This window comes from Lactuca serriola, chromosome 9 (assembly GCF_051521515.1).
Source record: "Lactuca serriola cultivar US96UC23 chromosome 9, Lser_US96UC23_V15, whole genome shotgun sequence".
Taxonomy (NCBI): domain Eukaryota; kingdom Viridiplantae; phylum Streptophyta; class Magnoliopsida; order Asterales; family Asteraceae; genus Lactuca; species Lactuca serriola.
Genome location: NC_136416.1, coordinates 63,244,116 through 63,262,918, shown reverse-complemented (window position 1 = coordinate 63,262,918; position 18,803 = coordinate 63,244,116). Strand labels below are relative to the sequence as shown.

The following is an 18,803-nucleotide window of genomic DNA, read 5'->3' as shown; positions in this document are numbered from 1 at the left end:
GTTATGATTCATAAGTTAAATGGATTTATTGGTTTGTATTTTTGCTATTTTTGAACATCCATGGTGGTGGTGATAGATGGATAGAGGTGGTGACGGGATTGATTTTTTAAATAATGATAAAAGCAATTATTTAAAAATAAATTAATTAGAAAAAAATAAACTAAGAGAAAAATGGTCATTTTATGTCTATCAAGGACAAAATACGTAACAAATAAAAGTTTTAGGGACTTTTCAAGTTAAAAAATGATTTAAGGACCAAACATGCAGATTAACCGAAACCACAGGGACCATCTGTGTAATTTACTCTTATTTATTTTATCATTTATATTTTCACTTGAATTAAAAGCGTACCCTTCTCCCCTCCCAGTTAACTGTAATTCCGACGAGATTTCTGGATTGCAAGATTGCACGCATCGGAGCTTCAAACGACGTCGAGAATCTTCTGTCCAGGCTTGCGATATATGTATTAGCTGAAGGGGTTTTCAAACGCCGATTTAGAAATCTGAACATTGTGAACTCGATCACTGTAAACGGCATACGTGAAGGGGTTTTCATCAATTTCGAACCTTGAGCGACGATTTGTGTTCAGAATAGGTAATTTCTATCAGATCTCGTTTATGTGTTCATCACCAGTATATAAATTTTTCTTACAGCTCAGCAATTATTAACATTTCAACTAATTTTCCCTCAATGTTGATGAAATCAGTTAACGAATAAGGAAATGACTACTACTACCACCAGAACAGGCGTTCCAAATTCAGAAGCTGTTTCTAGAGGCTACAACTTCGCCTCTACGTGGGAACAGGTTCTGTTCTTGTCAATTTGTCATATCATTTACTGTTTCTTGATCTTAAAAGTCGTGTAGTTCCACAATTTTCAATTGGAATAGCTAAGTTGTTGGCAATATTTACTATTACAAAACTTGAATGTTAGCGGATGTATACATAGAAATGGGCTTTGTCAAATCGAAACTGAAAGAGAATGCTTTGAATAACATTTCTAACAGAAGGAGGAGTCTTACAATTAGGATTCCTCATTTGGAAGTTGAAGATCAGTTTCCAACAGTTTAAATATCAGTGTGATGTATAACTGTGAGTGGCCAAATTGAGGAAATTTAGTCTTGTTGCACCAGAATTGCTTTTTTCCTACTTCTTTAGAAAGTGAACTCCAGTGGTGGGAGGGTGGATGAAACTTAACAATGTATAACACTAATGATATCTTACTGGAAGTTATAAGGTGAAATTGAGGAAATTTAGTCTTGTTATGTACCTGTGCATCTTTTTCACTCAATAATATATTGAAATGCTGTCTTATTTAGGTGCTTATCCAGTGCTTGTTTTTATTCTACAGAATGCTCCCTTGACTGAGCAGCAACATGCGGCAATAATAGCACTCTCTCATGCAGTTGTGGATCGACCATTTCCTTCCAAATTGGTGAGTTCTTGCTTGTACATAACATTTACTTGAATGTGCATCATGCCTATTGCATAATTTGCTGATATTGTGATCAATAATATGGTCTACAGTCACAGGAAAATATATCCAGAGAGAATAATGGTTTATCTGTTTCAACAAAGCATGGCACTGTGGAAGAATCTGGTGAAATAGATGGTGTTTTGGTCAATACAAACCAGGTATGTAACAGGTCTCAGCCTGGATTTCATTACAATATGCTTTTCTTGATGAATTAATGGACACTCATTGACCTTGAATCTTAATACAGTTTTACAAGTGGTTTACAGATCTTGAAGCAGCAATGAAATCAGAGGTTAGTAGCATGTCTTTCCTCTTTCCCCTGTTGTTTTCTTGTTTTCCTTTGAGCAACCATTGGCTATCACTTCACATCTGATTTATAATACTATTTCATAGACAGAAGAGAAGTATCAACAATATGTTAGCACCTTAACTGAAAGGATACAGACATGTGATAGTATTCTTCAGCAGGTATACATAAACTTTTGTTCCATGTTTTTGTAGGTTTACCTAGTTGACAAGTCAACTTAACCATTACACTTTTCAGGTGGATGAAACCCTTGATTTGTTCAATGAATTACAAATGCAACATCAAGTAGTTGCAACAAAGACCAAAACTCTTCATGATGCATGTGACCGAATGGTGGGGTCCTGTTTGATTTTATAATTAATATCAGTAACATATGTTTAATCGTATCTGAGTGTTTGGCTAATTATTCTTTCTACACTGCAGGTAATAGAGAAACAACGATTGATCGAGTTTGCAGAATCCCTTCGCAATAAACTCAATTATTTTGATGAACTAGAGAATGTAAGAGTATTATTTATAGCCTAAATCAACTAGTTTCTAATAAAGATTTTGTTAAATTAAGTCTTGTTCATACTGTGTATTGCAGGTTGCTACCAGCTTTTATTCTTCAAATACAAATGTTGCAAGTGAAAACTTTCTTCCACAACTTAAAAAACTCGATGATTGCATCACGTAAGTAAATTACTCAACACTAGTATGTATTTACTTGGTTCAAAATTACTATTCTTTTCATATATTAATGCATCAGTTTTATTGGATGTTTAGGTATGTTGAAAATAATCCTCAGTATGCTGAATCCAATGTTTATCTGGTCAAATTTCGTCAACTTCAAGTAAGTAACACACTTTTCCTTCTAAAAATCAGGTTTTTAATTTCCCCAATTTGAATTTTGCTTGACATTTTATCGAGTTAACATAATTACAGTCTCGAGCCTTGGGGATGATACGTGCTCATGTTCTTTCTGTTCTCAAAAGTAGTACTTCTCAGGTAAATATTTTGAAGCAAAGCACTTTTACTTTACTAGAACAAAAATGTTTATTTTATTTTAATTTTTTTTTTTTTTGTACAGGTTCAAACAGCACTCAAGGGTAGTGGTGGAAATAAAGCAACTGTTTCTGAGGGTGTTGAGGCATCTATCATATATGTCCGCTTCAAGGCAGCTGCAAGTGAGGTAAAAAAATATCTTACTTTCTATATGATGATCCCTTTAACCCCATTAATAAAATAAACCTAATAGTAGCCACATATGCACAGCTTAAACCAGTACTTGAAGAAATCGAAAGAAGATCTTCAAGGAAAGAGTATGTTCAAATTCTTTCAGAATGTCACAGAATATACTGTGAACAACGCCTATCTTTGGTGAGTTTTCACTTTTTTTTTCAGAAATTTTCAGTATATGATCTGATTGTAATTATTCATCTTCTTTATGTCATCCAGGTAAAAGGCATAGTATCTCAAAGGATTTCAGAATATTCCAAAAAGGAGACTTTACCTTCTTTAACCAGATCCGGATGTGCATACTTGATGCAGGTATCTAATTTATAATGTTTTTGCCTTTATGTATTCATATATGTAAAAAGAGTATAAAAATTCTGTTTGTATTGTAATCACTTTGACAGGTTTGCCAGCTGGAGCACCAACTGTTTGACCATTTCTTCCCATCAACTTCAGAAGATATAACAAGTCTGGCTCCTTTGGTAGATCCACTGTAAGTTATAAATGGAATTCTTTTATATAATCTTTAATGTGTATTTGTTGAAAATTGAAATGCTGCTTTCGTGTTTACAGATGTACTTTCTTGTATGATACACTGAGACCAAAGTTAATCCATGAAACAAATCTTGATGTTCTTTGTGAACTTGTGGATATTCTCAAAATAGAAGTTATAGGAGAACAACTGAGCAGAAGAAGTGAATCTTTGGCTGGAATTCGGCCCACATTAGACAGAATTTTAGCAGATATTCATGAAAGGTTAACCTTCCGTGCTCGAACACATATTCGTGATGAGGTATTATGTCATTTCATATTATCCTTTTATTGAAATAATTTCATTACTAATAAGCTGTTATCTCCATAGTTTAAATTCTGTTTCATGTTCATCTTAGATAGCAAATTATCTCCCTTTGGATGAAGATCTGGATTACCCTGGAAAGCTGGAACAATCGCCTGAGATCAAATCAGATCCCACTTCTGTAACTAACTTCTTAAATCACCTTTTTAATCCTATATATGTTTATATAAATTCTATAATTTTTAAATTATTAATTTGCAGATTGAACTGAGTTCAGATGTTGTCAAGACTTGGTACCCTCCACTGGAAAAAACCGTATCCTGTCTTTCAAAACTATATAACTGTCTGGAGCAAGCAGTTTTTACTGGCCTTGCACAGGTGTGTGAATTTTCAACATCTCATAATATTTTTTAGTTTTTATTTTTTTAATTCAATTCCTTTTTTTTTCTTCCATTCTTCAGGAAGCTGTTGAGGTTTGCTCTTTATCCATCCAAGTAAGTGAATTTAATTGCTTTAGATTTCTTTTTATGTTTAATCTACAGTTATTTTAAGGTGTTTGAATGTTTCATTTTATTTGTTTGCTACAGAAAGCAAGCAAACTTGTTGCAAAAAGATCATCACAAATGGATGGACAACTTTTTCTCATCAAGCATCTTCTTATATTAAGAGAACAGATTGCACCTTTTGACATAGAATTCTCAGTCACACACAAGGAACTGGATTTCTCCCATTTGTTGGTTAGTATCTACTTCAACTTCTCCTTTTTCAAAAAAAAAAAAACAATAATCTCTTAGAAGAATCTGAAAGTTTGTATTCATTTGTATGTGATCACTTCAGGAGCATCTGAGACGAATCCTTAGAGGTCAAACCTCGTTATTTGATTGGTCAAGGTCAACTTCTTTGGCAAGGACACTGTCGCCTCGAGTTTTGGAAAGTCAAATTGATGCAAAGAAGGTATACAGTTAGTAATTCATGATTTGTTACTTTTTTTTTGATTTAATTATATTGGTTTTTTGTATTTTTGTATTATTAAATGTAGGAACTTGAGAAAAACCTGAAAGCCACATGTGAAGAGTTTATCATGTCAGTCACTAAGCTAGTAGTAGACCCCATGCTATCCTTTGTTACAAAGGTTAGTTATTTATCTTCTCTCTTTTTCAGCAAAATAAATAAGGGGACAACCTGAATAAACATTTTTTTTGTGTTTCTTGAAGGTGACAGCTGTCAGGGTGGCATTGTCATCAGGTGGTCAAAATCAAAAGTTAGAGTCAGCTATGGGAAAATCACTCAAGGAGCATGCGTTTGCTTCACCAGATAAGGTTGCTGAAATCGTGCAGAAGGTATGTGCTTATAAATCCATTATTTTTTAAACCAATTATTATTATTATTTTTTAAAAGTTATATTGTTTTGGTACAGGTGAATGCAGGCATGCAGGATGAGCTGCCAAGAGTGATGGAGAAAATGAAGCTTTATCTACAAAATCCATCGACACGTACAATACTTTTTAAACCAATCAAGTAAGATTTTTAATCTGCATTCCCTCAAATATCTTTAAGATTCTTTTAGATGTTTAGAATGAGGGAGTTGAATAATTTGATGTTTTTTTTTGTTTAGGACGAATATCATAGAAGCTCATGAACAAGTAGAATCATTGCTGAAAAAGGAGTACTCTCAGGAGGAAATTGATAACATAAAGATGGTGTCCATTCAGGAACTTCAAGCACAGCTTGACAATCTTATATAGAGTTTGACAATTCCAAATGTTTTGTAGAGATACCAAAAAGATCAAGGTACATGAAACTCATCAAACCTATATTAGGATTTCACAAGTTTTGTTTCAAGGCTTTTCATATTATCTGTTTTTTCTTTTTTTATTGTGAAGAGGCATATGTATTTCTGGCCTTCCCTCATTTTATAACAAGGTTTTTAAAAGATACAGATATTTAAAAGAAAAAAAAAAATCAACTATAAGGCCATAAAGTAAAAATTTTCTTATCCCAAAACAAAAATTATAGTCAGGTTTTAAGATTTTGCCCTTCAAGGCGAAAACCTTCCTCAAATTAAGTCATGTTATGTCTTTTTAGTTATTCTTTTTAACTTACAGCATTGGATTGTTTTGGTTAAATTTCTTTTATATGAAAAGCAGTAATAAAAGAAACTTGAAAAAACAAATTTGAAATGTGAAATATATAAAAGTAACCTGACAAAATGAGGCGATAATACATTCGCGAGCTTTTATTCCTTCCACATTCTCATGTGTTAAGGAGATCAACGTAATGGGGCCTTGATAAAGAGTTGTATACACATTTAGTACTCGTGAGAAATTGAATTTATCTTCTTCACTATGCAACTGTAAGGACCTCATTATTGACTCGCGGTCTTCCTTGAATATTTGCACAGGCATTGAACCAACCTCTATTTAAGTCCAAATTGATGATAATTGACGGGTCATTATTGCTAAAGAAATGGTTTTGTATATTTCAAACAACACCGATATAAGTGGATGTTCTATCTTTCGTCTTCATACACTTTCTTCCAGCGATTATTCCACTAAGTCAATAGGATCCTATCAACCTACTTCTCATACAGAAGAGTTGTCTACACGTCTTGATGAACCGTCCATTGTATGGTCTAAAAAACTATTTAATTAATTTCATAATCATTTTCCAAAATATTTAAACATCAATTGTGGATAAAAACAAGATGGGGCTAGCCCACTTGACTGACAAAGTATCTAACAAAGAGGTCATGAGTTCATTCCTAGACATATACTAACTGTCCATTCTAAAAAAACCATTTGTGGATAAAAAGTCCTAATATTTCAACTCTAATGTTTTAAATGTTCAATTAGTAGTTTAGTTATCAAAGGTTTACAATCAATATCAATGCATAAGTCATCATTCAAAATAACATCATGAATCATCAAAACATCAATGCAATGTTTTTTGTTTCTAAATCCCAACCTCTGTTAACTCAAATCCAATCTTTACCTATGTCATCGTTAATAGGGAAGCACATAGCTAAACAATATACATGTGGGTCATCATACCTACAATAATATGCCTATTACACAAGATCAACATATGAGGTAACTAGCCTCACGCGCAAATGAGGTATCTATAGAATGCCATCATCGTTGTACATTTGTCTTCGTTGTTTAGGTAACTAGGATAATCGTTTGTCACACAAGCCATCATTCCATCCTAAGTAAATCTACAAGTTCGAAAAGTAATTGCAAAATATCACGTTTTACCCTGATTTGCTATATAAAACTCAATCAAAACAATTTTCATGGTTACACATTATACATATAAGTAGTCACAAAACATAGATGTATAATAACACATGAAAACTAAACATTTGAAGTCATGGAAGTATGGGATATTTATTCTTGAGTAATAACTCACCTTAAGTGGTTGAACAAGCTCCCTTCACTTCTAAGGTTGTTGGAGTATTTAGTGGTTACCTAAAGTTAACAATAGTTAGATCATTTATTCCTCAAACGTGTACTAAGGTGTTGTTTGTTTTTTAAGAGGTAAAATATTTGTTGTCCACAGACCACATCTGCAAGCATCTACAGAAGAAAAAGCTGACCAAATTTTTGCAGTCTCCAAGAAGATTATTTAGTTTTTAACGTCTAAGCTGTTAAAATAAACTGAAATATAAATGAACTTACTTTTAAACTTAAAAGAGTTTTTCAACACTGAAATGTAATGATTTCTAGTTTTATAGCACTGGAATATAATTCATACAACCACAATCTATATATATATATATATATATATATATATATATATATATATATATATATATATATATATATATATATATATATATATATATATATATATATATATATATATATTAAATTGTTCATTCCATATTTTAGCAATTTCATCATGTAAATGAGCCATATGTTCCCGATTCGTTGAACTACCATGGCCTTCGAACAAGTAAATATTTCAAAGAATTTTATTGGACTTATTTATCTATATCAAATAGTTACATAAATAAAAATATTGGCTAAATAAAAAAAACCAACATTTAGGCTTTACGTAAATTAGCTGGTTATTTAAAAGATTTAAAAAATATAAAATTATAGAACTTATAATAAAAAATTAAATAAATATATTTGTTATTTTTTAATATATCAAGGAAAAAAAAGAATAGAGGAATACATGGGTTTGTGAAAAAAAAAACAAGAAAAAAAAAAGAAAAAAAATGGTGCATGTATTTGCTTGTCTTAAGTTATTTATATACATTTTTTCTTTTTTATTTTTTTTTATCTAGAAAATGTCTATGAGAAATAACATAGGAGACAACTAGACATAATTTGGACTTCATTTGCAAAAGTTACAAAAATTGGGTTTCTCCAATAGGAGTTTGACCAAAGTTAAATTAACAAAAGATTTTGAAATGATGTGGGCTAGGTCTTCGACAAATATGATAGCCAAAATCGATTTTAAAGAATTTTCAAGTCGTTAGATCAAGTCACATGGCCACATCCAAGTTTAAATCATTTTTCAAGTCAATTGATCAAGTTTAAATCATTCCTAACTCCAATCTTTTTAGTTCCGATGACGTAGCTTGATCAAGTACATTCCACTAGGAGTAGATATTTTTCATGTCTAGTTAAGTTTGAAGCTCTATGGTGTTTCTATTGAAGATCTAACTCTTGTTTCATCACCCCTAATCATAGAAGGTAGAATTATTCTCTAATTATTCATATAACATGTCTAAGGTTTGTAAGATTTCTCCAAATCCGAATCTCCATAATTAATTCTAGTGTTTGTTTGATTTTGTAACATTGATTCTTTTCCTAGTTCATCATCATACAACAACTCCTTATAATTGTTTGATTTGAAGTTTGAGCAAAATTTTAGGGGGATTTTCTAACCTTGGCTTCTATGAACTCGAAATTTGTGTTTTGATTAATGAAATTATCAATCATTTAACGGTTAAGCCGTTATATCATTAAATATTCTAAGATCAAGTTAGCAAATTATGCTTCTAATTGTGCGTGTATCGAGTTTTTGGAGGTTTTGAGCTTAATGTTAAGAAATGATTAAGTTCTAAACTCTTATGACAACTTAATTTCATGTGGAATACATTCTATATCTTTTATGTGTGCAATTTGAATGAGGTTCATAGGTCAAATGAGGCGAAAATGCAAATGTTGGGCCATGCCTCCAATGAGGCTTCTAGTTCAGTTTTTGGAACTTCTAGTTATTAAATCCTTAGTTTAAGTATGTTAATCTTCATGCTTTTCATGTCTGTAATTAGATTTATTAATCATTATTAGGAGTTTAAAAGTCTATTGGAACCATTCATGAAGCATTATGACCATCAACAAAGTACATTACCTTGTGAGAAAAATTGCATGTTTTAAGTGACCTATATATTTCCCATGGGTCGTGTGGTTTTCATTTGTAAAACACAAGGGTCATGTATCTTGTTCTTTCAACGTCATAATTACTTTTGGCCGCCTCCATTTTTACTCTAGGTATAAGTAATGAATGGTTTGGGGTCAAGATGACTTAAGAAGGTTTAGTGACACTTATTTACTTAATAAGGGGGAACAAATGAAGTATACTTATCTATAATTATACATGTATAAGTGAAGATTAAGTTGCCTAGCTATTTATTCACGAGTTAATGTAAGAACTTGATACTATATTGAGGTGAGTTTCTACCCATAGATACATGTTACCCTAAGTGCAATGTGACTACTATATGATAATTATGTGCATTCATGACTTCTGTCTTGAAAATAAAATCATTTTCAATAAATATTGGTTAAGAGTTTTAAAAAGGTTTTTGCATCATTTAGATGCATATTCATGTTGGATAGGTTTAGATTGAGAGTTCACTTGGACTAGAGATCCCAACATTGGCTAATGATTGACGACGTAATTCTAGAACACCTCACTTGTGTGTGACGACTGGCTATCCTACATGTGGTATAGTGAGATGACACACTAATACCTAGTATTTTAATGAACAAGAGGATGCATATGTGCTTTGTGTTATACTACGATCAACTCACTGGGCAATAAATGTATGAAGTTTACAATACATTAAGCCTAGATCTTTTTCATCAATTTATGAGTTGGGATATGAGATTGATTTGGGTTGTGAATATTTTGATACTTGCATTGCATTCCTTATTTATGAAACTCTTCTTATACTATGAATTTGTTGGCTTTCAAATGATTGAATTGTAGTGATTTCATCCCTCACGTGGGAAACTATTTTTTATTGGAATTTGCAAATATTTTCAGGAGTTTGACCTTAGGAATCAGATTGGTGAATTATCCTTTCTTCGTATAAGGTTTGACTCTGAGATTAAATCATTAGGCATCCTTTTCCTAACCTATTATTTTGATGTGTATCCAGACTAGATGGATTTATGAAGGTTAGAAGACTTAGCTGGACTTTTGAGAATATTTATGAAGTAATGACACTTTTACATTCGTGATGTTATTAAATTGGATACTTCCTCACATATTTTGGAATATGATGTTTTATGAGTTTTGTGACCGTATTCTCCAAAAATCACTAAGCTTAAATAATTTTGAATATGAAAACCTATTTATATTTTCAAATGACACATATGATGGGTATTTCAATTGAGATTACCATTTAAACAGTCTTCCCACACATGATTCACGAGACAGTCTTCCCACACATGATTCACGAGCTTTGTTGCCACCGTATATCCATAAACCTACAATTGGAGTCAGAATATAATAAGACAAGATATAAGCTATTTTGGAAAATATGCAAAACAAATGCAGGCAATCAAATTTCCTTGAAAATATGGTGGCATTATGCCATCTCGTACCGAACGCGTGTAAAAACCTAGACGAAATCGGATACAAAAAGTGGTCATATGCATACTTTCCCACCATACTTTATAATGTAATGACATTTAATGATATTGAGTCCATAATCACGTTAACAAAACATGCATGAAAATACCCAATTATCGTGCTAGTTAAATTTTTTGAAGCACGGTGCAAGAGTGGTATTGTAAACTTCGACAAACGGGAGATAAAATAAAAAATTGCATACATATAATTGATTTGATCTACTTGTATGAATAAAATATATTTTTCCATTTCATGCCCTAGAACTTAAAGGGTATCTCACCAAATATAATAATGATAAATTAAAGAGGAGAGTTATATGTTCATCAACGTGCATTGATTTTGCAATGGCATGCCACATTTTTTGAAGTAAATGACAATAGTAAAAACAGGGACAAGATTTTTATGAGCACTTTTTGGTGGGAGTTGTTCCGTGTGCAAACGGATGGTCAATCGGAGATCGTCAACAAGTCCCTGGAACTATATCTCTGCTATTTTTGTTCAAAGAAAACCAAGATAGTGGGCACGGTGGCTCCAATGGGCTGAATTCTGTTACAATACCGCTTATCACACATCAACCCACTTCTCTCCATTCAAGATAGTCTACGGGAGAGATCCACCAGGGATTTATCGAATACCTTGTAGGAGCACGGGGGTCTCGTCCCTCGAGGAACAACTCATCGAACGGGATAGCTTATTGGATGATTTGAGAGGCCATATTATGTACGCGCAACAGAAGATGAAGATTCAAGTGATCAGAAGCGTAAGGAACTCAGCTTCGAAGTGGGAGAGAAAGCATATCTCAAACTACAACCTTATCGACAGAAATCAGTGGTACAGAGAGCTTGGCAAAAGCTAGCTGTCCGCTACTATGGACCGTTCCTAATTCTGCAAAGGGGAAAATGACTTAAGAGACCATCGAAGTTTTAAATTCGTTTAAAAAAAACCATTCAAGTATTACATGTTTAAAAAATACCATCAAACTAAGACATATGTTCAAAAAACACCAACGAAGTACATGTTATGTTCAAAAATACCATCTCTACGGTTTTGAGTAACTTACAGATTTAGTCCCTAACTTTTTTTTCTTAACTCAGACGGTCCCTTTAGTTTAAATTTGCTTCGACTTCAGACCCTTATCGAGTTAAAAGACTAATATACCCTTATTACATTCATTTAACATTATTTTTATTATTTATTAATTATTTATAGAATTTATGTTATTATTATTTAATAAATATATCAATTGTATAAATAATTAAAAAGTAATAAAAATAAACGTTAAATGAAACTAATAAGGGTATATTAGTCTTTTAACTCGATCATGGTCCGAAGGCAAAATAAATATAAACACTAGGGACCGTCCGAGTTAAGAAAAAAAGTTAGGGGCTAAACATGTAAGTTACCCCCAAACCATAGAGATGGTGTTTTTTGAACAGAATATGTACTTCGTTGGTGTTTTCTGAATATATGTCTTAGTTTGATGGTGTTTTTTGAGCATGTAATACATGAATGGTGTTTTTTGAACAAATTTGAAACTTCGATGGTCTCCTAAGTCATTTCCCCTTCTGCAAAGCATTGGTAACGTTACGTTGCTTATAAATTGGACCTGCCAGAAGGGGCAAAGGTCCACCCCGTCTTCCGTGTCTCTCAATTAAAAAAAGTAGTCGGAGATAGAGCAATGCAACCTGAACTTCCCCCACAACTGACACACAACCTCGAGTTAATACTGGTACCAGAAGCTGTGTTAGGGGTTTGTCAAGGGAATAATGAGAAAGGGCAACAGATGGAGGCACTTCTCAAATGGAAGGACAGGCCGAAATTTGATTCTACGTGGGAAGAATTTGAGAACATACAAGGATTGTTCCCAGAAGTCGATCTTGAGGACAAGATCAGTCTTTTGGGAAGGGGTAATGTTACACACCCATCACTCCAGTTCACCTATCACAGGAGAAATAAAAGGGGGCCACGAGATCATGGGAAGCAACCAGGGGAGGATTCCACTAATGATGTTAGCCAATAGAATAGTAGAAGGGTAATTTGGGAATTAGTGTTTTATGCTCATTTATATATATATATATATATATATATAGCAGGATAGTCGGTGGTAGAGGCAGGCAAAGACTAGAATTGTTGTGGCTCCATACCGTTCAAAATAACCACTAATAAACACAACACCTTTTCATTTGATCATCAAGGGTGGTACTTCTGCCTCTTTTGAATGTTGAGTAGTAACCATCTCTTGAGTTAATGTCGTTCTTTTTAACAAACTTCGAATCATCGTATCTTCCTTTTTTACTATAGGTTAACTCAATTGGAGAGTAACATGATTAATTTTTAAACATAAATAGAAGTTAATTCAACACCAACAAATAGTCAATTAGGAGGGAGGATGGCAGACTGAGAGTCAATAGCAAGGCTCTAATTTTGAATTATATAACAACCATATGGGGAAGAAGGTAAATTTAATTTCTCCCAACTAACAAATGCATACGACAACTCAGGGCCATATCGTTGTCTTCGAGGCTGCAATGGAATGTGGAAGCAATAAGAGGGTGTTTGGCTTAGCTTTTAAGGAGCAAAAGTCAGTTTTGTAAAATGACTTTTTATAAAAGTTGTTTATTAAAATGTGTTTGAATTAGTTTTTTAGGGGCAAAAGTCAAAAGTTGTTTTTAAAAAGAGTTTGGTTTAACTTTTACATGTAAAATGACTAAAAAATACATACTTTTAAAAGTTTCAAAAGTTTGAAGGGGTTATAAAAGTAATTTAACTTTGAAGGGATTCAAAAGTTTCAAAAAGTCAGGTTTAGGTGACTTTTCAAAAAGTTCATTTTCCTTATATCCGAAAAGTAGCTCTTAAAAGATCTTTCGCCTTTACCAAACACCTTTTAGCTTCTTTTTAAAAGATAAAAACTAAAAGATGTTTTAAAAGATAAAACAAACACCCTCTAACATCTTATGAAAGTACTATTTCTCCGCATATCGGTGTTAGGGGGTGTTCGGATAAATAGTTTTTAGCTTATTAGCTTATTGCGGTGGGAATAAGCATTTTTTAAAAATGTGTTTGGATTAGCTTATTGCGCTGAGAATAAGCAATAAGCAATAAGCATTTTCAAGTGATTGGCAAACAAGACAGCTTACATGTGTAAAATGACCAATAAGCAATAAACATTCTCCCATTGCTTATTAAAATCAGTTTATTTGGCTTATTCCTACCACAATAAGCTGATTTTTAAAGACTTCTATTCAAACACTTAAATTTGCTTATTGCGGTGAGATTAAGCAATAAGCAATAAGCAATAAGCAACCTATTTTTTTCCCTATCCAAAGCTTTTGCAGAAAAAACTAAGGGTGCGTTTAGATACGAAAAAATGAGCCGTTTTTCGGAAAAAATTCCAAGAAAAATAAGAATTTCATTTTGTAAACACGTTTAGCTCAATCATTTTTCTAAATTTTTCATGGAATTTTCGTTTTCTAAAATTACAAACAACATAGAAAATTTTAGAAAAATGATAATCATTATTTTCCATATTTTTATAATTCTAAAAAATTCTAAAATATAAACACACACCCACCCCACCACCACGACACTGCTAGCACCACTGCCACCCCCGACAACGCCAATACCACCCCACCACCACTACAACCATCAACATCACTACCACCATCGCCGCCACCATCAACATAACTGCCACCATTTCGAATGAAAACTGAAAACGGAAAACGAAATTGAAACCGGGAAATGAAAATTGTTTTTCCACAACTAAACGTGACCTAAAGCATGGGTGTAGCAAGGTGAAGTTCATAGCTTTGATGGTCATTTTTCTTGTACTTTGGAAAAATATGGTCATATGGAGATATATCTCTTCAACATATGGTCGTTTTAGAGAATAACTCTAAAAGTTTTTATCTGTAAAATAAATTGATGATCAATAATTAAATGGCTTTTAATGAAAATTAAACAATTACCAATCAAAAAATAACGACTTATAAATAAATAGCTCTTCACAAACCAGGACTCCCCTATAGATTTTAATTTATACATAAGACTGATCGATACAAACACAAACACAAATACAATTTAATATAAATAAAACTGCAAAAGCTTCAAACAGTTGATGCAATTGCTGCCATATCCCTGTTTGATCTATTGTATTTCATGTGGCTCTTAACCAGCTGTCCCGCTGCTATTGCTGACATCAGCGACAGCTCACCTGCCAAAACCGAACCAGCAACCACACTCGCCAACAGCCTCGCATTTGACCCCGGTGACCCAATGCTTGCACCCTTCACTCCAAGTAGGTTCAGACATGCTGACTGTGATGCCAGCTGTGTCCCTCCTCCAACCGTACCAACCTAATATAAAGTATAAACAAACATACACCAAATCAATATGACCATTTTACCCTTCACAATGTTTGTATCAAGTCAAACATTTATCCATAGAGTACTTGATAGGAAAAAAAAAGGGAGAAAGAGGGCCACATGTAAACTAGGCTAGCTGTTGTTTGAAGGGTTAAATGCACCTCCCTAACTGTAGCCGATTTCTTATTTTAGGCAATGTATGTTTTTTACTTAAAATGGGAACATGATTTAGCTTCTGTCCACAATTGCTAAAAATAGATATAGGACAAAATAACACATGTGCAACAATCATCATCAATGCCTGATGGACAAACAATTGAAGTATGTGGCTATTTTGCATAAATTTGGCTATAATTAATAGTACATTGCCCAAAACAAGAATTGGTTTTGTTTTAGTTTCATTCTGTTGTTTAATGCATTCTTAATATAAAGGATTATCAAAGATTAGAAATCATAATGATCCTGATTTTAATTTATAGAGAAACTGAAGGGATACCTCAATTGAAGGCATAGTAACGGATATGTGGAGGTCTTTTCCATTATTGACAGCCTCCATCATGGTTATGCAGTGGGAGCTCTCAATGTTTTGGGCAGGATCTTGACCAGTGGCTATGAAGACTGCAGACACAATATTGGCGGCATGGGCATTGAAGCCACCAAGAGAACCAGCAATGGCTGAACCAGTTAAGTTCTTGAGCATGTTAAGTTCTACAAGACCATGAACTGTTGTTTTAAGAACTTTTTTCACAATCTCTTCACTGATCACTGCTTCACAAACAACAGACTTCCCACGCCCTTCGATCCAGTTCACGGCAGCAGGTTTTTTGTCCGAGCAAAAGTTTCCTACTCAAATTGACATTTCATAACACATTCAAGAATCCATGGTTGCTGATTGCTCCAACATATGAAGTTAAGAGAAATGGAGGGCTTACCAGATATGCCAATCACATCCATGTCTGGGAAATCATTTTGAAGAAAGTCTAACACGTTTTGGACACCCTTTGATACCATGTTCATTCCCATAGCATCACCTGTGCTGCAAGTGAATCTGATGTACAGATTTTTCCCAGCGATTGAGCATTGAATGTTTTGGAGCCTGCCGAATCTGCTTGATCTGTTTATAGTAAAAGATAAGATCGATTATGAACCAGAAACTAGTTTTGTACGGAGTTGAACCTATCAACATCAGATATGGCGATTGCATATGATAATTACATGACTGTTACCTGTCTAATGCAGCTGAATTCGGATTTGGAACTTAGAGAATTAGATAGGAAAACTACTTATGTATATTGAAAAGAACTGATAGAGAGGGAACTTACTTATTGAAAACGACGCTTAATGTATCAAAATTGATGGCGTCTTCAAGAAAGAACTTGAGTTGTGAAGCTCTCTCCGCCGTGGCAAACCTTACAACAGGTGCTCTCGTCATTCCATCTTTCAAAAGAATCGCTGTAGCTCCACCGGATGCAAAAATAGCTTTACAGCCTCTGTTTGTGCTTGCAACCAAACACCCTTCGGTGGTTGCCATAGGCACCATGTACTCACAACCATTCAACAACAACGGGCCAGCGATTCCCACGGGTATCTGAACATAACCAACAGGCATCTCGCAACACTGCCCTAAAATCGAGTCATAATCCAAGCCTTCCAAGGGTAATCCTAACAACGACCTCCCCGTTGTTCTCTCCAACGCCTGCCGTCGAATCGAAGCAGCCCTAAGGCAGTCCCCGAGTTGTGACTCCAGAGAATACGACGAAACCGATCCACAAACCACAGACTTCACAATCTCCTCGTCCTCTTCAGACGCGAGAGCGAGAGACGGCAGTGGATCCATAATTCTAGGTTTAGGTTCAGAATGGTGTTCGACTTCACCTTCAAGCACAAAACTGTCTTCTTCGCCACGTGCGGTGGTGATAAAGGATTGCACGAAATCGATGCCAAAGAACCCTAGAAGGTAGATGAACGAGGCAATGAGGGAGACGATGGCGGCCAGCTCCGAGAGCGTCACGACATGGAGCGGCGTAGACGACCGGATCTTGTCACGCCAACGGTGAAGAAGGTAGTAGGCAACAGAGAAGAACAAAGTGAAGAAAATGCCATTTGTTAGGTAAAGAGGAAGCGGTAATGCATCCGACGCTTTAGGAACTGGCGACGGTGAGCGATCAATAACACCGGCCTTCGTGGAGGAAGGTGACCGATCTTCACCGTCAGTAACAGCCTTCTGTTGGTTGAGGAAGGTAGTGGATGGAGGTCTAGGAGGGAGTCTACGACGGAGATCCATAGTGTTGGCGTTTGGTGGGGACGATGGCCGACGTGCGTTAGTTTCGGAGGTAGGGGTGGGTTGTTTTATACAAGAGTAGAATATGCAGGCGTTAAGGCTAAAATGCGCTGGCGTGGGGTGTACGTTAGTGCTGTCATTTTCAATGGTTGTGGTACAACACATGGTGTGCACCCACCCCCACCTGTTCTTGTTTTCAAAATTGTTGATTTTTTTTTTTTTACTAACCGAACTTGAGAAAGAAAAAAAATACTACCACTCCTTATAATTTATAGGTAAATAAATATTTGAGGTCATTTTCGGCAATTGATTTATTTATATGATTGTAATCATATAACACAAAGATACTTCAGGGATATTCTAAAGTATCTTTTGTAAATGAGTTTATTTACAAAAATAACTATATTTTTTATCAAATATTGTATGCCAGAGTCGATTTCAGTCTCGGAGTTGTCGTTTACGTCTTGTTCCCGAGTTCTACTTAAGGAGGGAAATGAGAGGATACGGAGGGAAAGTGAGGGGTATCGAAGGAAAATCGTGTTCCCGAGTTTCATTAATGGAAGGAAAGCGAAGGGATGGGAAGGATTTTAGAGTCATATTTTACTTCCAAATTTTCCTCCCAAATTGGGTGGATTTGGGAAGAAAGTGAGGGGAAGGAAAATTTCAAGTTTTATTTTCTTTTTCCTCCTAACTCGGAAACACGAAAACATAAAATTTTCCTTTCATTTCTTTTCATTTCCTTCGAACTCGGGAACACGGTATAATGAATATTTTCCTTCCCCTCCCTTTCTTTCGGTCAAAATTTTCCTTTTCTTTCCTTTGATGAATTTAAAGAAAAAAACTAGGAAACAAGGCGTTAAATATTTTTTTATTAGAAACTAAATGTTGTCAATGTAATTTAAAAGTAAAAAGTCTATAAATTTTCACACCAACACTAAAATAAATGAAGTGTAAATTGCACAATGGTATCTCTGGTTTAGGTAATCTGATTGGTTAGTCCTTAATGTTTTTAACTAGGGTTTTTTTGTTGGTGATTTATTTCACTATTATTATTTAAATATAAGACAAAATTTCACAATTACTCCATGTGGTTTACAAAATATCGTATTTTGAGGACTTCCTAACAAAAAGTCACGCGACTGGTCTCTGTGGTTTGTAAAATCACATGAAAGGTCCTCCTGCCGTTAAATCTAACTTTCCTGTCGTTAGATTTTTAGGGAAAAGACTATTTTGCTCTTGTACCAATATTGCAATACACAACAAACCTCAAGGACCATTCGTGTAATTTTCTAAATATACAATTATATATATATATATATATATATATATATATATATATATATATATATATATATTATAAATTTCGCAATTTTGTATATATATAAATTATAAATATAAATTTTATATATATGTATATATATAATTTCAACAATTTGATAAATTTTTTTTATCTCTTTGACATTTTGTCTATTTACTTGAATCAAAATAAATAAA

The 18,803-nt window shown here is 33.9% G+C and overlaps 2 protein-coding genes and 1 long non-coding RNA gene across 4 annotated transcripts; 1 reads left to right on the top strand and 2 right to left on the bottom strand.

Annotated features, from left to right (window-relative positions):
- Positions 1-337: 337 nt before the first annotated feature.
- Positions 338-6,475, top strand: LOC145074423 (sec34-like family protein). 2 transcript variants are annotated; one of them, XM_079020804.1, is made up of 26 exons: positions 338-594; positions 707-805; positions 1,351-1,434; positions 1,527-1,634; positions 1,724-1,768; positions 1,870-1,944; positions 2,021-2,116; positions 2,207-2,284; positions 2,370-2,455; positions 2,549-2,615; positions 2,708-2,770; positions 2,853-2,954; positions 3,038-3,142; positions 3,221-3,313; positions 3,403-3,491; positions 3,572-3,791; positions 3,889-3,975; positions 4,056-4,172; positions 4,256-4,288; positions 4,382-4,531; positions 4,632-4,748; positions 4,834-4,926; positions 5,009-5,134; positions 5,212-5,312; positions 5,410-5,585; positions 6,196-6,475. In XM_079020804.1, exons 2-25 carry the CDS (start codon positions 722-724, stop codon positions 5,537-5,539), a joined length of 2,349 nt encoding a protein of 782 aa, XP_078876930.1. In that variant the 5' UTR covers positions 338-594; positions 707-721; the 3' UTR covers positions 5,540-5,585; positions 6,196-6,475. The 2 variants fall into 2 exon arrangements, with proteins under 2 accessions (XP_078876930.1, XP_078876929.1); XM_079020803.1 differs by lacking the exon at positions 6,196-6,475 and having other exon boundaries at positions 5,410-5,650.
- A 213-nt stretch (positions 6,476-6,688) lies between these two features.
- Positions 6,689-11,544, bottom strand: LOC145074426 (uncharacterized). Its single transcript, XR_013691837.1, has 4 exons — positions 11,303-11,544; positions 10,435-10,522; positions 7,203-7,261; positions 6,689-7,008 (listed from the first exon to the last, which is right to left on the bottom strand). It is a non-coding gene; the product is annotated as an uncharacterized LOC145074426 (long non-coding RNA).
- A 3,084-nt stretch (positions 11,545-14,628) lies between these two features.
- On the bottom strand, positions 14,629-17,379 carry HMG1 (hydroxy methylglutaryl CoA reductase 1). Its single transcript, XM_079020805.1, has 4 exons — positions 16,351-17,379; positions 15,961-16,142; positions 15,525-15,871; positions 14,629-15,019 (listed from the first exon to the last, which is right to left on the bottom strand). Exons 1-4 carry the CDS (start codon positions 17,310-17,312, stop codon positions 14,771-14,773), a joined length of 1,740 nt encoding a protein of 579 aa, XP_078876931.1. The 5' UTR covers positions 17,313-17,379; the 3' UTR covers positions 14,629-14,770.
- Between the last annotated feature and the right edge of the window lie 1,424 nt (positions 17,380-18,803).